The following is a 19549-nucleotide window of genomic DNA, read 5'->3' as shown; positions in this document are numbered from 1 at the left end:
GACAGAGAGACACTGGCATTTACTGAGTAGGGAGGTGACATGGTTGGACCTGTACTTTAGCAAAATCACTTTGATGGGTGAGTGATGGATGGACTGGAGTGGGGAGAGACTTGTAACATGAAGACCAATAGACCAGGTATTAAATAATGAGGGCTTATACCAGCAGCATGGCAGTATCAGAGGAAAGAAGGGGGGCTATTTTACAAAATCAATAGGTCTTGGCAACAGATTGGAAGGGTGATGGTACCCTTGACAGTAATAATAAAGTTTGGAAGGGTGGACAGTTTCAGAGGATAAAGATAATGAGTTCAGTTTTGGACATGTTGACTTTAACGTGCCCAAAGAACATCTAGTTCTACATATCCAACAGGCAGCTGGAGATTCAAGACTGGAAATCAGCAGAGGTTAGGGCTGCATAAGTAGATAAGGAACATCAGCATAACCAAGAATCTATAGGAACTGATGAAATCACGAAGTGAAATAGTATAGAGGAAGGGAAAAAAAGGGGCCCAGAACAAAGCTTTGCAGACCACCCAAAGTTAATGGGTGTGACATGGATGAAAATCCAGCAAAGGAGTCTTGGGGATGAGTTGGAGTACCACAATGAAGTGTAAAACTTCAAGGTACTCAACAGTGTCAGGAATGGTCCTGTTATAACATCTTTGGAAAGAATTTTTCCAGGGACAGCTACAGAGATGACTGATGTAAAAGCTTGGGCTGAGTATGCTGTGGAGTGGGCTGCAAAGAATCCATATGGTTTCCTGACTGCAGTGATTCTGGGCTCTGACTCCACTTTTGCTAGCAAGTGCAGTACTATCTCAGAAATGGGCAATGATGATTGAGGCCAGCGAAAAGGAGCAGAAGAGACAGAGACATCAAGAAAACACTGCAAAAGCCTAACTGCTAAAGAAGGGTTGAAAGAAAAATTAGGTTAAGAAGAAAACTCAATTAAAAGAAAAATCATTCACAATTATGCAGTTCTTGAAGAAACACTGGGGGTGCTTTTGTTGTATTTTATAACGGTGTTATCTTATCCAGCTAAGTTTGATCATGTGAGAAAATTTAACCTCCAACCTCAATGCTATAGCTAGTAACTTTTCAGCTTGGGTACAGGAGCTTGTTGGTGCTTGTCAACTGATATTTATACTGAAAATTCCTTATAACTCATTTTGCTGTTGATTTTTAGTAATTCATGCACTAACAATGTGAATTATTGTCTAATACTGGCTTAAGTTTGGGAGCCTATTTATGAACAAAGATTTAGAATATTAAAAATTAAGATTTGTTTTCTCCACTGGGGGACAGGAAAAATATTCTTCAGCTATTTCTTTAAAAAACAAAACACTATGGGGTGGCCAGGTAGCACAGCAAGTTAAGAGCACCGGCTCCAGTGTTGGGATGACCTGGAGATTGAATCCCGGGCTCAGACACTTAGCACCCACCCAGAAACACCTGGCCGTGTAACTGTGAGCAAGTTACTTAACCCCAATTGCTTAGGGGCAACCAGGTGGCTCAGCGAGTAAGAGCACTGGCTCCAGTGTCGGGATGACCTGGATCAAATCCGGACTCAGATACTCAGCACCACACCCAGAAATAACTGGCCGTGTAACCTTGAGTAAGTTACTTAATCCTGATTGCTTTAAAAAAAAAAACACCATTCATGACACTTGGGTAAATTTATGATTCACTGGATTGTATACTTTACTCCACTAAGGCAGATCACTTCCCTTGCATGTTTTCCTCATCTTCTGCAATTGTTTTGATGTCATTCCATAAATCTTTCACAAGATCCACTGAATGGGATGTCTTCCTCTAGTTCTTTTAATATTGGTGCTAACTGGTTCAATTAGCCTTGAGCTGTCATGTCTCCTTTTCACTATAAAATTAGCTTGCCTCCTTTTTGATCATGCATGTCCATATGATGTACTTTATGCTATCCTACAGTTCTTATTCACATTTGTTTCTTGAATATGGAATCATTTCTGGGAGCGAAAGCAAATCCTGATCAAGTAACAGTTCTGATTTCTACACTGTTAATGTCAACTACGTTTGGAAGATACTGGCAATGTGACTGTAAGACATTTCATATTTCATTAATTTTAATACACTGTAGAATTGCTCCATACTTTCTTTTTTGAATGCATAGCATATTATATATCAAGCAAACAGAATTATGTGCAATTATAAACACTGCTATCCTACTATAAGAATCACCTGCAGAGAAAAACTTAGGATTGCTGTAAATATACCAGACTTAGTAGGATCTAGCTTATTCATCATATTGCAGGTAAGAATGAAATGATTAAAAAAAAAAAGGTTTTGCCAGGTGATTCTTCAAATACATTTTTTATCCATTATTTCATTTTAACCTATGTGGTAGAAGTCAGGTAACTATGTTTAAGGTCAGTTTCTTGAGGCAATTAAAAACAAATAACCTGTTTCCATTCCAATTTAATTTGTATACCTCATTGTCTTTCCATCCCATCACAGCAAATGAAAAAGGGTTTTAGTTTTTGTCTTTAGGATTTGTTACTTGATCAAGATTTGCTTTTGCTCCCAGAAATGAATGAAAACTGTAAGAACTGTAGGATAGCATTCAGTGTAGTTTCTCTATTTCAAGTCTATTTTAGCTTTAACTTTGTCTGAGATTATGATTATTACTCACCCCCCTCTTTCTTTTACATAATAAAATCTTAATCCTGCCATTTATTTTATCTCTGTGTGCACCTCTCATTTTTATTGTTTCCTAAAAGCAATATATTATTGAATTCAAATTTTTAATTAGCTATCCATTTCCAAGTTTTATGGGTAAATTCATCCCATTCACATTCTAAGTTATAATCACCTGTGCATTTTCCTCCTTATTTTTCTTCACTGTCCTTCTTGCCCTATTTACCCTATCCCTACCCATTCTTCTAATTTACTTCTACCTACTACCTTGACCTTAACCTACCCACCCTTCTAAAAGTCCTTCCATTATCCTCTTCCCCTGCACTCCTATTTCTTTCTGAATTTAGAAGACTTTAATACATATATGCATATATACACACATACATATGCATATACATGTATCTGTGTGTATATATATGTATATGTATAAGTATAATGCCTTCCTTAACCAATTTCCAATGAGGGTAAGGTTTCAGCTCTACCCGTCTTCCTCCCTATTAGCTTCTTCTCTATCAACCCGTCCTTTTATGACTCATTTGTACTCCTTTTTATTTCTCCCTACAGGTTTTTTTTTTAAGAATCACTCCATTATAGGTAGTAGCTCAGTCCAAGTCTTTCTGTCAAATTATCCAAATAATGAATATGAGTACAGATAATATTTTCACTTATAAGAAGTAATCAATTTGACTTTACTGAGTCCCTTATAATTGGTCTTTAATGTTTATTGTATATTTCTCCTAAATCTTCTATGTCTAATTTTCCATTAAGTTCTGTTTGTTTGGGGATTTTTTGTCCCAAATACCTGAAAATTCTTAGATCATTATTTTTTTTTTCATCCAGGATCATACTTAACTTTGCTGGGTAAGCTACCCTTTGCTCTACAGAACATAGCATTCCAAGATCTATGGTCCTTCAATGTAGTAGCTGCTAGATCTTATGTAATCCTTATTGTAGCTCCATGATACTTAAATTATTTCTTTCTTGTTACCTCCAATATTTTATCCTTATCCTCTCTTTGAAACCTGACTATGCTAGTCCTGTACTTTCCTTCTAGGATCTCTTTCAGGTGGTGGTAGGTGGATTTTTTTTTTAATTTCTGCCTTGCCTTCTTATTGTAAAACTTCAGGGCAGTTTTCCTTGATGATTTCTTCTAATAATGTTATCAAGATCCTTTTTTTTTTTTAAACTCACAATTTCAGGTAGCCCAACTCTTCTTAACATTATTTGTCTTTAAGCTGTTCTCCAGATCAGTTGTTTTACTGATGAGATCTTCTACATTCTTCTATTTTTTTAAAATTGTGTTTTATTATTTCTTTGTGTCTCAGAATGTCATTAGCTTCCCCTTGCCTGATTCTAGTTTTCAAGGAGTTACTTTCTTAAGTTTTTGATTCTCTATTTCAAGTTGGTTAACTTTCTTTTCATAATTTTCTTGGATAGCTTTTATTTTTTCTCCTAATTATCCCCCCATCTCTCTTATTTGATTTTTTTTTTTAAGCAATGGGGTTAAATAACTTGCTCAAAGTTACATGGCCAGTTATTTCTGGGGGTGGTGCTGAGTATCTGAGCCCAGATTTGATCCCCAGGTCATCCCAACACTGGAGCCGGTGCTCTTACTAGCTGAGCCACCTGGCTGCCCCTTCTCTTGTTTGATTTTTAAATTCCTTTTAAGGTTCTTCCAAGAACTCTTTGTGCTTGGGCCCATCTGACATTTCTCACTGAAAAAGGAGTAGCTTTTTCAGTTCCATTATTTTCCTCTGACCTGGTCTTCCCTATCCCCCTAACTATTTATGGTTGGGCCCTTTCTCCTTTGCTTGCTCATTTTTATTTTTCATTTTATTTTGTTTCCAGCAGCTATTAGTATGATCAGGTTCTAGTCGCAAGGTATGGGGAATGATACCCCAAGCCTCAGGTCCTTCTTACTGTTTGGGGCCCAACCTTAGGTTTTCTTTTCCACTTCTAAGTCACAGCTAGGGCTCCCAGTCATGCTGTCCAGCAAATGCTCTTGGCTCCCTGTGGTCCCCTCTGGTGGCTGCAAACTATAGTTGTTCTCTCTGTCCTGGAACTGAAACCAGGGACTCTGCTCTCCTGCAAGTTAACAGGGTCCCTGCCCCTCTGCTACTGTACTCATCAGGTATGAGCTAGCACATGAGCTGCCCAGGATCTCTTTGGTCAGGACGGTCATACTTAGCATCCCTTAACAGTGGAAGGTACTTCAATCTTCACCTATCTGGCCTTCTGATCCCCACCCTGTTCCTAGGGTGAAAACTCCTAAGGCTAACAATGTCTCCCAATTCAGCTACCCCCTCCCCCCGACTTGTTCCTTATAAATTCTGTACAGCTGCCTGGAGTCATTTACGAGTCACTCAGGTCTGTTCCTGCTAGAGATACAGTCTTTCCTGGGGACTCCTTAGGTTGTCTTAAGAGGACAACTGCTTTACCCCAACTTTTGTTTATTTCTGCTGTTCTACATTTGCTCTGAGGTGATGTTCACCGTCTTTTTTTGTGGAGGAAATCTGGAGAACTTAAAGTTTTCTGACCTACTCCAGAATCCTCTATAGTTTGTTAATTTTAGAAAAAAAAATCTTTCAAAATCTCTCTGCAGAGAGGAGGAGGAACTATTAAGATCCTTGGAGAAGCCTAAAAATACACTCCACTGAATGACGAAGAAATATATATTCTTGTGAACAACTACAAACAGCAAAAATCATCATGGATTACAAATCCCCATTAATACTGTACCTGGCAGCTAAGAGCAATGATCATAGCCTGCAAGAAGAGAGCAAGATCATTCATACCACCCAGATGGCCAGATCTGTCCTAACATAAGACTTTCAGACAGCTTCTTTCCATTCTTGTCTGCCCCCTTCCAATGTTACAACTATTCATCCATTTCCAACTAGGAAAAACTCTGGACTGAAACTTAAATCAAAACAGAAATAAAGTACACACAATACCAAAAATTATAAAAGCAGGAAAATTTTTTAAAATTTTGGAATGGAATGTTCTGGATAATTAAAAATGTGAAATTCTCAGGAACTGTGAATTCATCAGTGTATGGTAAATATTCTCTCCAATAAATATTATAATATCCTCTATAATTTGGAAGTTGGTATGCATAAATTCCTATAGCTAAAAAAATTCATTATTTGGTACCTAACCTTCAGGTGATGACCTTCCTCTATCCTAAGCTAGTTTAATTCTTGGAATATAAATAGGTCAGTAAAACCATCTAGTGTGAAAAACCTTCTACAGGTTTTGCCTATGAGAACCCAGAATAATCTGAGTCATGTAAGCAGAATTTTAATGGTAACAAAATAAATTGGTTAAAGGCAAGGTACTATGAAGCACAAAATTACCATTTTCAAATAATTCTAATAAATTATATGATAAATTTATAAATAAATAAACTGAATTTATAAATAAATTTAATATATATTGCACAGAAAATTTTTGCATTTGACAATTTTTGCGAGTACCTCAACATCATCTTTAGAAAACTTACTGGGGCGGCTACGTGGTGTGGTGAGTAAAGCTCTGGCCCTGGAGTCAGGAGGACCCGAGTTCGGTTCCAGCATCAGACACTTAACACGCACACAAAAAAACTAGCCATGTAACCTTAGGCAAGTTACTTAACCCCAACTGCCCTCCAAAAAGCAAAAAAAAAAAGAAAGAAAACTTACTAACATAATACATATTCAAGGATCCTGAAAGATAAATTTTTCAGTTGACAGGCTATCATACAAACCATTTGTCATGTCTTAACATTGGAAATGAAACACATATTCAGAAAACTATACCTATACAGAATCATTTTATAGTCAAAACTAAAAATATAAACAGATAAGCAATACCTTAAAAGGTCTTCTAAAGGTGCCTGGGTTTTGAAGACTGTCTCTAATTCCAAATGGTCTGTCATTAATGATGTCTTTTGTTTTTGAGGTATGATATGCATTCTGAATAGAAAAAAAGCAGAGGTACTTTGCTGTGCTTTTTTTTAAAGTTCATTCTAACCACAAATTATCTAATATCACATGTTTATGGTCTTAGTAACAAAAGAAAAATGAATGTGTCTCCATTTATATATATGCATATGTACACAGGCACACACGCACACACACATACCCCCACACAAAAACATTCTATCCCCCATCACAGCTATCATACACTAGATTACTTTCCAATGGTATTGTCATCTAATAAATTGAGCACAGTTCAGAGATGCAATACAAATTTAATGTAAAATCACACAGAATATTTATAAAACCGTAAGAGCAATAACTCTGGAAATAGTTGAAAGGAGAAGGAAGAATGAGAAGCAAACAGATGAGAGAGGGAGGGAAGGAAGGAAGAAAAAGGAAGAAAGATGTCTGTGAAACTTCTTTTTCTCCTAATAAGAAAGCTCAGGAGATGGAGCTGTGATGTGAAGGATAAATGCTGTATGGTTATGCTGTATTTTAAGAAGCCTAAGGATGTCCAGTCCAACACATCCAAAATTTGAAATACACTGGAATACCTAGGAATCATCTGCACAGAGATAATGAAATCCTTGGGACCAAGGATACAGCAGAGGTAGCTGTTGGCTGTTCTTTCCTTTCTGAGGACTTCTCACTCTGGAGGTCACTCTACCCACCCCACAACTTGTTCCTTCCTCTGATAGGTCAGTTCCTCCAGAAATCTCAATCAGGCTCACTCATGTGTTCCTTTCCTGATCTCTACTCTAGATTTCTCTTGATTGACTTTTTTTAGATTAGTTTTATGGGTTGTTTTCCTCCATTCTTATTTCTTTTTGCTTTTATTTGCATTTCCAGTAGTTAGCACAGTGTCTGGCACACAGTGAGGGCTTAATAAATGCTTCATTAATTGAATTAGAAAGAAGAGGTCAAATTCATAGTGAACAGCCTCCATTTTTACCCTGAATCATGATGCAACATTCCTCAACTCAGAAACTGAGAAGACATACCGTTGAAAACTGGAAGTAGTGTGAAAAGGTTTACAATGACTGAATTGATTATGGAGGGGAAAAAGGATTGCCTTGCTTCAAGGAGGGCGCAATTCAGATTAGATAACATTTTCAGAGGACCCAGTTAGAAGGGTTTTCTAAAAAATATCTTGTGGAAATGAACACTGAAAACTAAAAATAAATAAATTTTAGAAAATGAAAAATTTTTTTTGAAGAATAAATATAATTAAAAAAAATACTCAAGGGGCAGGTAGGTGGCACAGTAGAGCACCAGCCCTGGAGTCAGGAGGACCTGAGTTCAAATCTAGTCTCAGACACTTAACACATACTAGCCGTGTGACCTTGGGTAAGTCACTTAACCCCAACTGCCCATACAAAAAGCAAAAAAGAGAGAGAGAGACAGAGAGAGAGACAGAGAGACAGAGACAGAGAGAGAGAGAGAGAGAGAGAGAGAGAGAGAGAGAGAGAGAGAGAGAGAGAGAGAGAATGTGTGTGTGTGAGTCACTAAACTCCAAACACAAACATGATCTACTGTAAATGTCAAAAGACATACCATAAACAAATTAGAGGAACAAAAGAGGAGATCCTTTCTTAACTATGGATAAAATAATTTTTGCCTAATCAAGGGATTAAGAAGATCAATAGGAGATAAAATAGTCACTCGACATAAAACTGGAAAGCTTTCGAACAAACAAAATCTATGGAGTTAATGTAATAAAATTAACAGTTAAGCAGGGAAAAAAATCTTTGCATCAAGTAAAAGTCTGATATCTAAACTACATAGGGAAGGACTCACTATTTTACAAAAACTGTTGGGTAAACTGGAAAGCAGTTTGGCTGGGACATGAGAACACCAGCAATACTCAACTCTGAAAATCTTAGGAACTACAATCAACACAAATGACCAACTATAATTCCAAAGGCTGCGTAATGAAACATATCCACATCTAGAAAGAAAAGTGACAGATGAAAACATATATTCTTTCCTTCTCTCTCTCTCTTTTTTGGACATAGCTAATGTGGGAACTTGTTTTGCATGACTGTACATATTTGTAATGGGGTTTGTTTTTCTTGCCTTCTTAAGGGGAGGGAGAGGTGAAGGGGAAGGAGAGAATTAAGAACTGGAAAAAAAAACCTGACAAACTTTTTAAAAATAAAATAAAGGCACAGTATTACTGTTGGTGGGGCTGTAAATTAGTCAAATCATTCTAGATAATAATTTGCAATCATAAGAAGAAAGTGACTAAAATGTTCATATTCTGACCTAGAGGTTCCACTACTAGGCATAAACCTCAAGTAGTTCCATGAATAAAAAGTAAGATCCTACATACATTGAAACATCTGTGATAGTACTATCTTTGTAGCAGCAAAGAACTGCAAAACAAGACAGATTCCCAGGGGAATGGAGAATGGCTGAAAAAGTAGTATTTAAATACAATGGAACATAGGTTACTTCTATTATAAGAAATGCTATATAAACTGATGTGAAGTAAAATGAACCAAGAAAACAAGATATACAATGTAAATGGAAGGAACAACAAAATCAAAATTGAATGCCGCAAAATCTTATGACCAAGTCAGGTTCCAAATTAACAATGAAAAGGCAGTTCCCACTCTTCATTGAAAGGATAGGGGTAAAGAAAGAAGAGGGAGACAGCTTATAAGTGTGGAATAGCATTGTTCTGGTTAGTTCTGCTAAACTGTTTTTCACTTTTTTATTCTTTCTTATAAGGGATAGAATTTTTTTTAAGGCTTTATTCTTTTAAAACTACCAACCACTATGATCCAACTTTTAAAGTTATTACAAAATAAAACTTAGTAGCATTTACTTGCTGTCCAAGAGGAAGAAACAGCAGCAATTATCCCATCTGCCAATGTCTGTCCATCCCCATTAAACCTCACTGTGCAAGTGTAATGGCAAGCAAAGTAGTACTTTGCTGCTTGTTTGTGTTTTATTTCTCACTCAAAAGCCTTATCTGTTGATTTGTGTTACTTTCTCAGACAGAAAGTGAAATGAGATGATAGTGCCAACAGTGTGTGTAAATATTGTTGCAGCCCTGTTAAGCAGTATTTTTCTAAAAACAAAAGCTGCAAAGAGCTTGGAGTGGAGCTGTTCGCATAAGCCGAGACAAAGAACCAGAGCAGAGAACTGCCTACTTGTGAATCCAAGCAAGAGTTGGATGAATCCAGTAAGAGCTGGAAGTGGTCAGCCCATGGAAGAGGAGCTGAGGGGTTTGGAAATAAGTCCTTTACTCTGGTATTAGAAATATAATTAGAAATAAAGACAATTTTATTTGGGTATCCTGTATTGACTGATGAGATTGTGACTTACTGTGACCAAGGGTGGATGGTGTTTGTACTTTCTACTACCCCCTTGAGGATGACTGGCTTAAAGATGATTGGAAGCTAGTCTTGAGTCACCATGAAAGAAGACTTTACTTGGATACTGCATATTGATTGAGGAGATTGTGACTTATGGAATGATAAGTTTTAAGACTATGTGGCCACCTTGGTAATAAGTTATGTTGTATTGTTCTGAATGTTGTGCTTTGCTTTCTTGAATGTTCTGCTTTAGTTCATTGGTGAATAAATCTATACTATGCGATTAGATACTTAAAAAGTTATTCACAGCAGCAGTCTTCAGGAGAGCTGCTCCTGATTGACTTTACAATGAAGCAGGAAAAGAAAAATATTAACAATAAAGATTTTGCTTTTTGTTTTCTTACCTTGTAAGATTTTCTAATAAATTTCCTGAAATATGGTTTAATAAATCTTATAGGCTTTTGGAATCCACCTGTATGGACATTCTGCAATTTTGAAAAACTGAAGTTCTGATCATTCCTGGTCAAATAGAAGAAAGAAAAAATGTTTAGCTTATTTCAAAACACTTTTACTCTTACATCAAGGTAATCTTATCCCAAACCAAAAGTAGACTCACAATTTAATACAGTAATACTTTGCTTCTCGGACATACTCCCAGATGCTTAATAAATATGTGATCAACAAACTAAAGTAAATTTTTCAGAAATTAAAATTTACTATTTCAAACACCAAGTTCTTAATGTTAGCCATTTTTTTTTTAAGCAATTGGGGTTAAGTAACTTGCTCAAGGTTACATGGCCAGTTATTTTGTGTGGGTGCCAAGTATCTGAGGTCGGAACCAATCCCGGGTCTCCTAACGCCGGGGCCAGTGCCCCTAATGTTAGCCATTTTTGATGAAAATCTTCCTAAAACATTCCTAAAACTTCCCTAACTTCTTAGTATACTGAACAAAAATGTAACCCCCTTTTTTTGAGGACTCAGTTGTCATCATTATGGTATCAACTATTACACTTTGCTAAAATGGTGACTGAAAGCATTGTTTACAACTAAATTAAATGTCTTAAGACAGCTCAAATTTTTAGTTTTCTCTTTCCTCACTATCAGGCTGTCAAACACTACTTCAGAGAGTCAGCAGAATTCCAACTACCCACCCCAATCTACCCATCTCAATTTTTTAGGATTTTTTAGTCAAATCAAAGTAAATAAGCTTGGTATGAGAACACAAAGGGATCTGAGGAAAACAGGTAAGCTTTGGCATGTCAATTTTCAGATCCTTATAAGGTGCTAAAAGCCCTTTTACTTTCTGGTTCTCCATGATTCTACACAGCTGAAGTTGCAAGAAAAATGACCTTGGGTTAAATTTAAGTATTTCTATAATTGGTAATAATGTGTCAAATTGGGACTAGACACAAACTTTCAATTTGATAGTTCTTCTACTGATCAAGTAGGAAATGGCTGGTGGTAGTATTTACAGAAAATACAAATACATAGTAAAAATTATTAAAATAATGAGTTGAATCCTCTAGGGTTAATATACTACTTTAAATATACATGTTCACATAGCTACCTCTACTAAATCCTGATTTAAATTATTCCATTTATATTTCTAGTACCAGAGTAAATCATAAAATTAGCATCTTTCCTTCAATCTTAAAATATAAGACAACTGAAAATTTTTAAAATCATGAATTATGAACAGTTAACTTCCACATACTTTTAAATTCACTACTAAGCCTGCAAATCTCAATTTTATCAGATTGTGCCATACCCAAATTTTCATCCTACCTAAAATCCATGTAATCCAACTGAGAGCTTAGCAATAAAAATGAACAATCTCCATTTTTAAAAAAACAATCAAACATTCATATCACATAAACAAAACTTAACATTTAAAAGTTGTAATTTTTATTCATTTAACTTAAGGATAAAATTCACTTTTTATAATATTTCAAATAAAAATTTCTGAGGTCTCCAAATACTAAATGAGAGTATTCTTTATTAAAAAAAAAACCACAAGGATTTATTAAGCATCTGTTGTGTCAGGCACTGAACTAAGCACCTTATTATCTCATTTGATCTTGACAACAACCTTTGTAACTCAGGTGCTACTATGATTCCCATTTTACAGCTCAGGAAACTGTGGCAAAGGCTAAAAGACTTGCCCAGGGTCACACAACCAGCAAATGACTAGGTTCAAATGTGAATCAGTCTCCCTGCCTCCAGGTCCAGTGCTCTATCTACTACCCGTGTTTCCCCGATAATAAGACCTATCCCGAAAATAAGCCCTCCCCTTACTGTGTAAGATTCCTCTAAAATAAGCCCTCCCCCGAAAATAAGCCCTATTGAGATTGCTACTGTAGTGAAGGTGATCCCCTGCGCTACACACTACATTACGGTACCCTCGGTATGCACCGTCCCCCCCCCATGAAATGCATGCCGCGCTCTGAGCTGCATTCAATCAGAGTTGCAGCAGTGAGTGCGTCATCCTGTTCTTCCCCAGTGATTTGCTTATTGAATAAAGGTACACTTTTTTTTCACATTTACCTGTTTATTAAAATTGCTGTCAATGTTCATTAAAATAAGCCCTCCCCTGAAAATAAGCCTTCTGGTGTTTTTCTGTCCAAAAAAAATAATAAGACATTGTCTTATTATCGGGGAAACACGGCATAACACCTAGCCACATACAATTCTTAGGACTGTTAGAGCACCTTAATGTGTCATTACAACTCATTTGATAATGGACTTTTCTTTTCATAAATTTATTTTTAGTTTTCAACATTCACTTTCAGAAGATTCTGAGTTAGAAATTTTCTCATCTCTCCCCCCCCCCCCAAAGTGGCCTGCATTCTAATTACCCTTCCCCCCTATTCCCCCTCCCCTCCCATCCCCCCCCCCCCCACTCTTCTCTTATCCTTTTCCCATTTTCCTGTAGGGCAAGACAGATTTCTATACCCCAATGCCTGTATATCTTATATTCCAGTTACCTGTAAAAACAATTTTAACATTTGTTTTTAAAATTTTATGTTCCACAGTCTCTCCCTTCCCACCCACCCTCACTGAGAAGGCAAGCAGTTCGATATAGGTTATACGTGTGTAGTCATGCAAAACACTTCCATAACACTAATGTTGTGAAAGACTAACTATATTTCCCTCCATCCTATCCTGACCCCCATTTATTCTATTCCTTCCTTTGACCCTGTCCCTCCTCAAAAGTGTTTGTTTCTGGTTACTCCCTCCCCCAATCTTCCTTCCCTTCTATCATCCTCCCTAATTTCCTGTAGGGTAAGATAAATTTTCATAGCCAATTGAGCGTATATGTTATTCCCTCCTTAAACCAAATCCAATGAAAATAAGGTTTATTCATTCCCCCTTACCTCCCCCATCTTCCCCTCTGCTGTAAAAGCTTTTTCTTGCCTCTTTTATGTGAGATGATTTACCCTATTCTACCTCTCCCTTTCTTCTTCTCCCAATACATATTTAATTTTATTTTTTAGATATCATCCCTTCATATTCAACTCACCCTGAGTCCCCCTCTCCTCTAGCATATGTACATATTCCCTCCAACTACTCTATTAAGGTAGGTCTTATGAGTTAGAAACATCATCTTTCCATGTAGGAAGGTAAACAGTTCAACCTTAATAAGTCCCTCATGATTCCTCTTTCCTGTTTACTTTTTCATGCTTTTCTTAAGTCTTATATTTGAAAGTCAAATTTCCTATTTAATTCTGTTCTTTTCATCAAGAATGTTTGAAAGTTCTCTATTTCATTGAATATCCATTTTCCCCCTGAAGGATTATACTCGGTTTTTCTGGGTAGGTCATATTCCAGGCCCTTCAATCCCTTAATGAAGAAACTGCTAAATCTTGTGTTATCCTGATTGTGTTTCCACAATACTACAATTGTTTCTTTCTGGCTCTTTGCAATATTTTCTCGTTGATCTGGGAACTCTAGAATTTGGTTACGATATTCCTGTAGGTTTTCCTTTTGGGATCTCTTTCAGGAGGTGATCAGTAGGTTCTGTCAATTTCTATTTTACCCTCTGGTTCTAGAATCTCAGAGCAGTTTTCCTTTATAATTTCTTGAAACATGTTGTCTAGGCTCTTTTTGTTGTCATGGCTTTCAGGTAGTCCAATAATTTTAAAATGATCTCTTCTGGATCCATTTCCCACATCACTTGTTTTTCCAATGAGATATTTCACATTATCCCATTTTTTTTCATTCTTTTGGTTTTATTTTATAATTTCTTGATTTCTCATAAAGTTATTAGCTTCCATTTGCTCCATTCTAATTTTTAAGGAATTGTTTTCTTCAGCGAGCTTTTGAAGTTCCTTTTCCATTTAGCCAATTCTGCTTTTTAATAAATTCTTCTCGTTGACTTTTTGGACCTCTTTTGCCATTTGGATAAGTCTATTTTTCAAGGTGTTATTTTCTTCAGCATTTTTTAGGTCTCCTTCAGCAAGCTGTTGACTTTTCATGATTTTCTTGTTATCACTCTTCCCAATTTTTCCTCTACTTCTCTCACTTGATTTTCAAAATCCTTTTACTCTTCCATGGCCTGAGACCAATTCATATTTTCCTTGGAGGCTTTTGATGTAGGAGCTTTGACTCTGTTGTCTTCTTCTGGTTTTATGTTTTCATCTTCCTTCTCAGCAAAGTAAGATTCTATAGTCTGACTTTTTTTCTTGTTTGCAATTACTTGACTTTGTAGCTCTTTGCTAAGGTAGGACTCTGATTCCAGTGTGGAAGGTATACTGTCCCAAGCTTCAGGGGTTTTGTGTAGCTGTTTTCTGAGATATTTCTAGGGACCTGTACATTTTCAGTTCTTCCAAGATTTATGATCAAAGGAAAGGTGTTTACTCCTCTCTTGGTCTGTGCTGTGGTCTGTGAGTGACCACAAGCACTCTTTACTGCTTTGGAATTGTAAGGACAATCCTTCCTCCACTGCCACCACAAGCTCCACCAAGCCAGCACAACTCGTTGCTACTGGGCTGCAACCCAGATCCAGGTATGTGCAAAGCAAGAGAATCTTGCCTCAGCAACAGCAAAGAGATCCCTGTAATCCCCCTCTGATCAGGCACTTGTTCCCCTCATAGTCTGCGAGCTGAGATCTCTGGAAGCAGCCTCTGCCACAACCCCAGGGCTGGGGCTGGACGGCACTCTTCTCTCACCCAGGTCTGACAGACCTTTCCTACTGACCTGCTAAGCTGTCTTTGGTGTTTGTGGGTTGAAAAGTCTGGAAGATGCCAGTGATTCAGTGCCCTGAGGTCTGCTCTGGGTTTGCTAGGGTCCATCTGTTCTGGCAAAGCCCATGCTGGACTGCATTACTCTTCCAAACTGGTGCAAAAGACCTTTCTTGTCAACCTTCCAGGTTGCTCTGGGCTGGAAATTTGTTTCACTCTAAGGGTTCTGCTGCTCTAAAATTTGTTTAGAGTTATTTTTTCAAGTATTTGGAGGGATTTGAGGGAAATCTCAAACAAGTCCCCGTTTTTACTCTGCTATCTTGGCTCCACCCCTCCTACATTCACTTTTCTATAATCATACTGCCACAACCCCAGTTCAGGGTCTTCCATCACCTCTCACCTACACTACTACAGTACAGAGTTGCTAAAATTGTTTTTCTATAATATAGGTTCTAATGATGTAAACCCTTTCAATGATTACTTACTACTTTTAAGACCAAATATCAAAGTCTCTGGCATTAAAAGTTATTTGCAACCTGGACCATTTAGATCTTTTCAGTCTTCTTACATTATATTTCCCTCCACACACAATGATCCAGTTACACTAGATTACTTGCGTTTCCTCTTATATGGCACTCTGTCTATCTTTCCACTGGCTGTCTCATAGGCTTGAAATGTTCTTGGTCTCTTGGTTTCCCTGAATTACTTCAAGGTTCAACCAGAAACCTACTTTTTGCAGAAGGCCTTTCCAGTCCTGCTACAACAACTTCCTAATACACACTTCAAACCAAATATCACAGAGACATCTCCAACTTAACCAGTCCAAAAGAGAACTCATTACCTTTCCCCTAAAACCACACCTCTTCCACACTTCTCCTATTTTTGTAAAGTACACCATCATTTGTCTAGCCTTCCACTCTCCCTCACTCACACAGTTTGTCTCTACCTCCACTCTCTCCCTCAGATCCTACCACTTTGCTCTACTCTGAAAAGCCACAACTTTAGTTTAGGCTCTCATCACCCTTCACGTAAATAATTACAAGAGCCCCCTAATCAGCCTCAAATCCCTCCTCACTCCAGTCTATCCTCTATATAAATGGTTAAGTGATTTTCTTTATGGGCAGATTTATGTTACTACCTCTATTTAATAAATCCCAGTGTTTCCCTAGTTTCTCTAAGAGAAAATATATACTCTTCTGTTGAGTTTTTAAAGTCCTTCACAAATTGGCCACAATCTTTCACTGGTCTTGTTTACTTCTCCTTCCATTCCATTCTTTACATATAACCTTCCATCACCTATCCTTGTTCCTTTGCACTGGCTGTCACACCCCTCCTCCCAGCTCACACACCTGGCATGATTTTCTCCTTGTAGAACCTTTCTTCTTTCAAAGTAGAATTAAATTAAACCTTATACATGAATTCTTCCCTGATTTCTCCAACTGCTAATGCTTTTCTTTACACACCACCTTGTTTTGTTCTTTATATTTGTTCAGTAAATACATATACACAGACACAGACACACACACCCTCTCCCTAATAAGAGTTCAAACTCCTTGAGAGAAGAAACTTTCATTTTTTGTCTTTTATTTCTACCAGCACCTAGGCAAAATATCTGGCATTTATAATAATTGCTGATTGAGAGTACATTTAGTGCTCCCTGCCCATGGTCTTCTATGTACATAATAAAGGGATGGAGCTATATTTTCTCATCTTTTTCTGGGCTAATGTTTTTTTTTTTATCATTTCCCAGCATTCAATTTCTTTTTTGTTTCTTCTTTTCATTTACACTATTGTAGTCATCACATACATTATTTTCTTGGCTCTAATCTGCATCAGTTCCAAAAGTCTTCCCATGATTTTCTAATTTCTTAGTATTCATTGTTTCCTATGGTGTAGCAATATTCCACCACACTCTCGTACCACGATTTGTCCAGCCATTTTCCCATCAATGAATATCTACCTTGCTTTCAGGTTTGTGCTACCTACTCTAAATATTGGTGTGCTTTCTAACTCCTTTGGTAAATATGACTAAGAAAGGGATCTCTAGGTCAAAGGGTACAGACAAATTCATTAATCTCTTAGTAATTCTAAATTGTGAAACAGCCTCACCATTCTGGAAGGCAGAGGTAGTATTTACTTTTAATCTATAAAGGATTAAAAAGTGAATTATACATTCAAGCAAATATAGAGGCCACAATCATCTTTTAAAATCACTAAATGATATAGTACAATATATTAACATTAGATTTTCTATCACATAAAGAAAAAATTCCATATGATCTGTCCAAATATTAAACTCATTGCTTCTGGTTCCTGCTAATAATAAAGAAGTTGAGTGACTTGAAGTAGTCCAGTATTTTCTATATAATTCTTAAAGTCAATAACAAGCATTCATCCCACTTGAACATTCAACTTATATTTTCAAAAAATTGATGCTTTTTGTTTACATCAGCCATTTATGACTATCGACTTTCTCCCAGTAAGCCCTCCTTTGAGAATTAAGCGAAAGTAATCAACTCAACGACTTTCTTGTCTGAAAACCTAGGCAACATTCTATACCCCACTTCATCTCCAATGAGAGAGGAGAGGCACATTTTGTCTTCTCCAGAGCTAAGCTGAGTCATTATATAATTACATGTAACTAGCTTTCCTTTTATTGTTGTAGTCGTCATACATAGTGTTTTCTTGGTTCTACTAATTTCACTCTGAATTCATGCAAGTCCTTCGATGTTATTTCTGAATTCCTCCTATTTGTGACTTCTTATGAAGCGATGATACTCCATTACACAAAGATTCCACCACTTGCTGAGCTCTGCCCCAAATGATGGGTACCTCTTTTGTGTCCATTCTTTTGCTACAATACAAAGTACTGCTATACATATTTTGGTATATATGGGACCTTTCAGTCCTTGACTTTTATAGAATATATACCTAGTAAAAGATCTCAGAATCACAAGGCCTCTAAGGCGGCCAAGTGACAAGCATTTATTAAGCAACTGGGATACAAATATAAGCAAAAAGAAAGACAGTCTCTGTCTTTAAGAAGTTTATATTCTAATGAGATAGAATCACAGAAAAAGGAGCTTAAAAAAGGGGTAAAGTGTGGAAGAATGGAGGTACAGTACAAATCTAAAGAGTCAGAAGCAGAGCCAGGAAGAGAATGAAACATGGCTGGCATGGGCCTCTCCACAAAATGAGAGAAACTCACCAATGGAAGAAAGGGGAGAGAGGGCAGGAAATGTTCCATGATAAGAAGACCCCAAGCAGCAGAGCTCTTCCCAAAACAGAGGGATATTAAGGTTCCTTTCCAGACCTTATGACATTAAGTCACATTTTTGCAAAATTCTAGATTGTTTTCTAAAAAGGTTTAGACCAATTCAGAGCCGACCAACAATACTATTGAGCCTATCTTGCCACATACCCTCCAACATTGATTATTTGTCCATCAACATGATTGGTCATTTGTTGTACATGAAGCAAAACATTAGAATTGTTTGAATTTGCATTTTTTAATAGTGAGATGGAACAAAATTTTATATCCATCCACCTTTTCAAAACTATTACGCCATTCAATCCAACAAGATAAAGAAGCAGGAAGAATAAAGGACGTAAAGGGTAGCATGGTATAATGGAAAGAACTCCTGAACCTGAATTAGAAGAAAGGTAGCTATCCAAATCTTGTTTCTGACACTTACTAGATAAATAATCATAAGCAAGTTATTTAACTTTTCTGAGATTAGTTTCTTTAGCTCCAAAATGGGCAGAGCACTACCTGTAGCAGCCACATAACAGAGATATTGTGAAGGTCACAAGAGGCAATGTTTGCGAAGCTTTTTGCAATCCTTAAGGTACAATAAAAATATTAGCTACTGTAATTAAAAACTTTGTTGATTACAGAGTGGAAGTCACATTGGTAGGCATTGAGAGAATATAAAAATGAATAAAAGACAGTTTCTATCTTCAAAATGTTTACAATCTAGTAGGTAAATAAACAAGCAAACAAGTACTATGAAAGATGCAAGGAGAGATCATTTCCAGCTGGGGAGACACTTCCTAGAAAACGCTAGAGCTCACACTTGAAGAATTATAGAATTTTACAAACTTTACAACTGTAAAGCATTTCAAGGTCACATTCCCAAAATACTGGAAATCATCACCATAAAAATCCTCATTCTGAACAAATATTGCCTAGATAGTAAAATCTATTTTTTTCACCTAAAAGATAACTAATTACCTTCCTATAGCTCCACCTAGATGAAAAATCCGTTCATCTTCATTCTGTAATCGTTCTTTTCTTCTTCTCTCAATGTCATGTCGGAGATCATTGGGATCTTCTATTACTCTGAGCAAGGCCTGAGAAATGATGATTATGAATTATGAATACGGTCCATTTTATTACTATTTCTTTTGTAAAGGA

General features: G+C 36.8%; 1 protein-coding gene and 1 pseudogene across 4 annotated transcripts in view; one reads left to right on the top strand and one right to left on the bottom strand.

The window, feature by feature from the left end:
• BCLAF3 (BCLAF1 and THRAP3 family member 3) overlaps positions 1 to 19549 on the bottom strand; it is a 108058-nt gene that overhangs the window by 35319 nt on the left and 53190 nt on the right. For all 4 annotated transcript variants that reach the window (XM_069063452.1, XM_069063455.1, XM_069063454.1 and 1 more), the window contains exons 9-11: positions 19367 to 19485; positions 10357 to 10471; positions 6522 to 6623 (exon numbers count right to left, since the gene is read on the bottom strand). In XM_069063452.1, coding sequence (XP_068919553.1) covers positions 6522 to 6623; positions 10357 to 10471; positions 19367 to 19485 — 336 coding nt within the window. The remainder of the gene's footprint in view (positions 1 to 6521; positions 6624 to 10356; positions 10472 to 19366; positions 19486 to 19549) is intronic.
• LOC138142371 (small integral membrane protein 15-like) lies at positions 608 to 918 on the top strand (annotated as a pseudogene).

Source organism: Petaurus breviceps, unplaced genomic scaffold (assembly GCF_028583685.1).
Source record: "Petaurus breviceps papuanus isolate PSGF00001 unplaced genomic scaffold, PetGlider_PUasm1.0 90574, whole genome shotgun sequence".
Taxonomy (NCBI): domain Eukaryota; kingdom Metazoa; phylum Chordata; class Mammalia; order Diprotodontia; family Petauridae; genus Petaurus; species Petaurus breviceps.
Note: the sequence above shows the minus strand (reverse complement) of the source record. Positions and strands in the feature narration are given on the sequence as shown.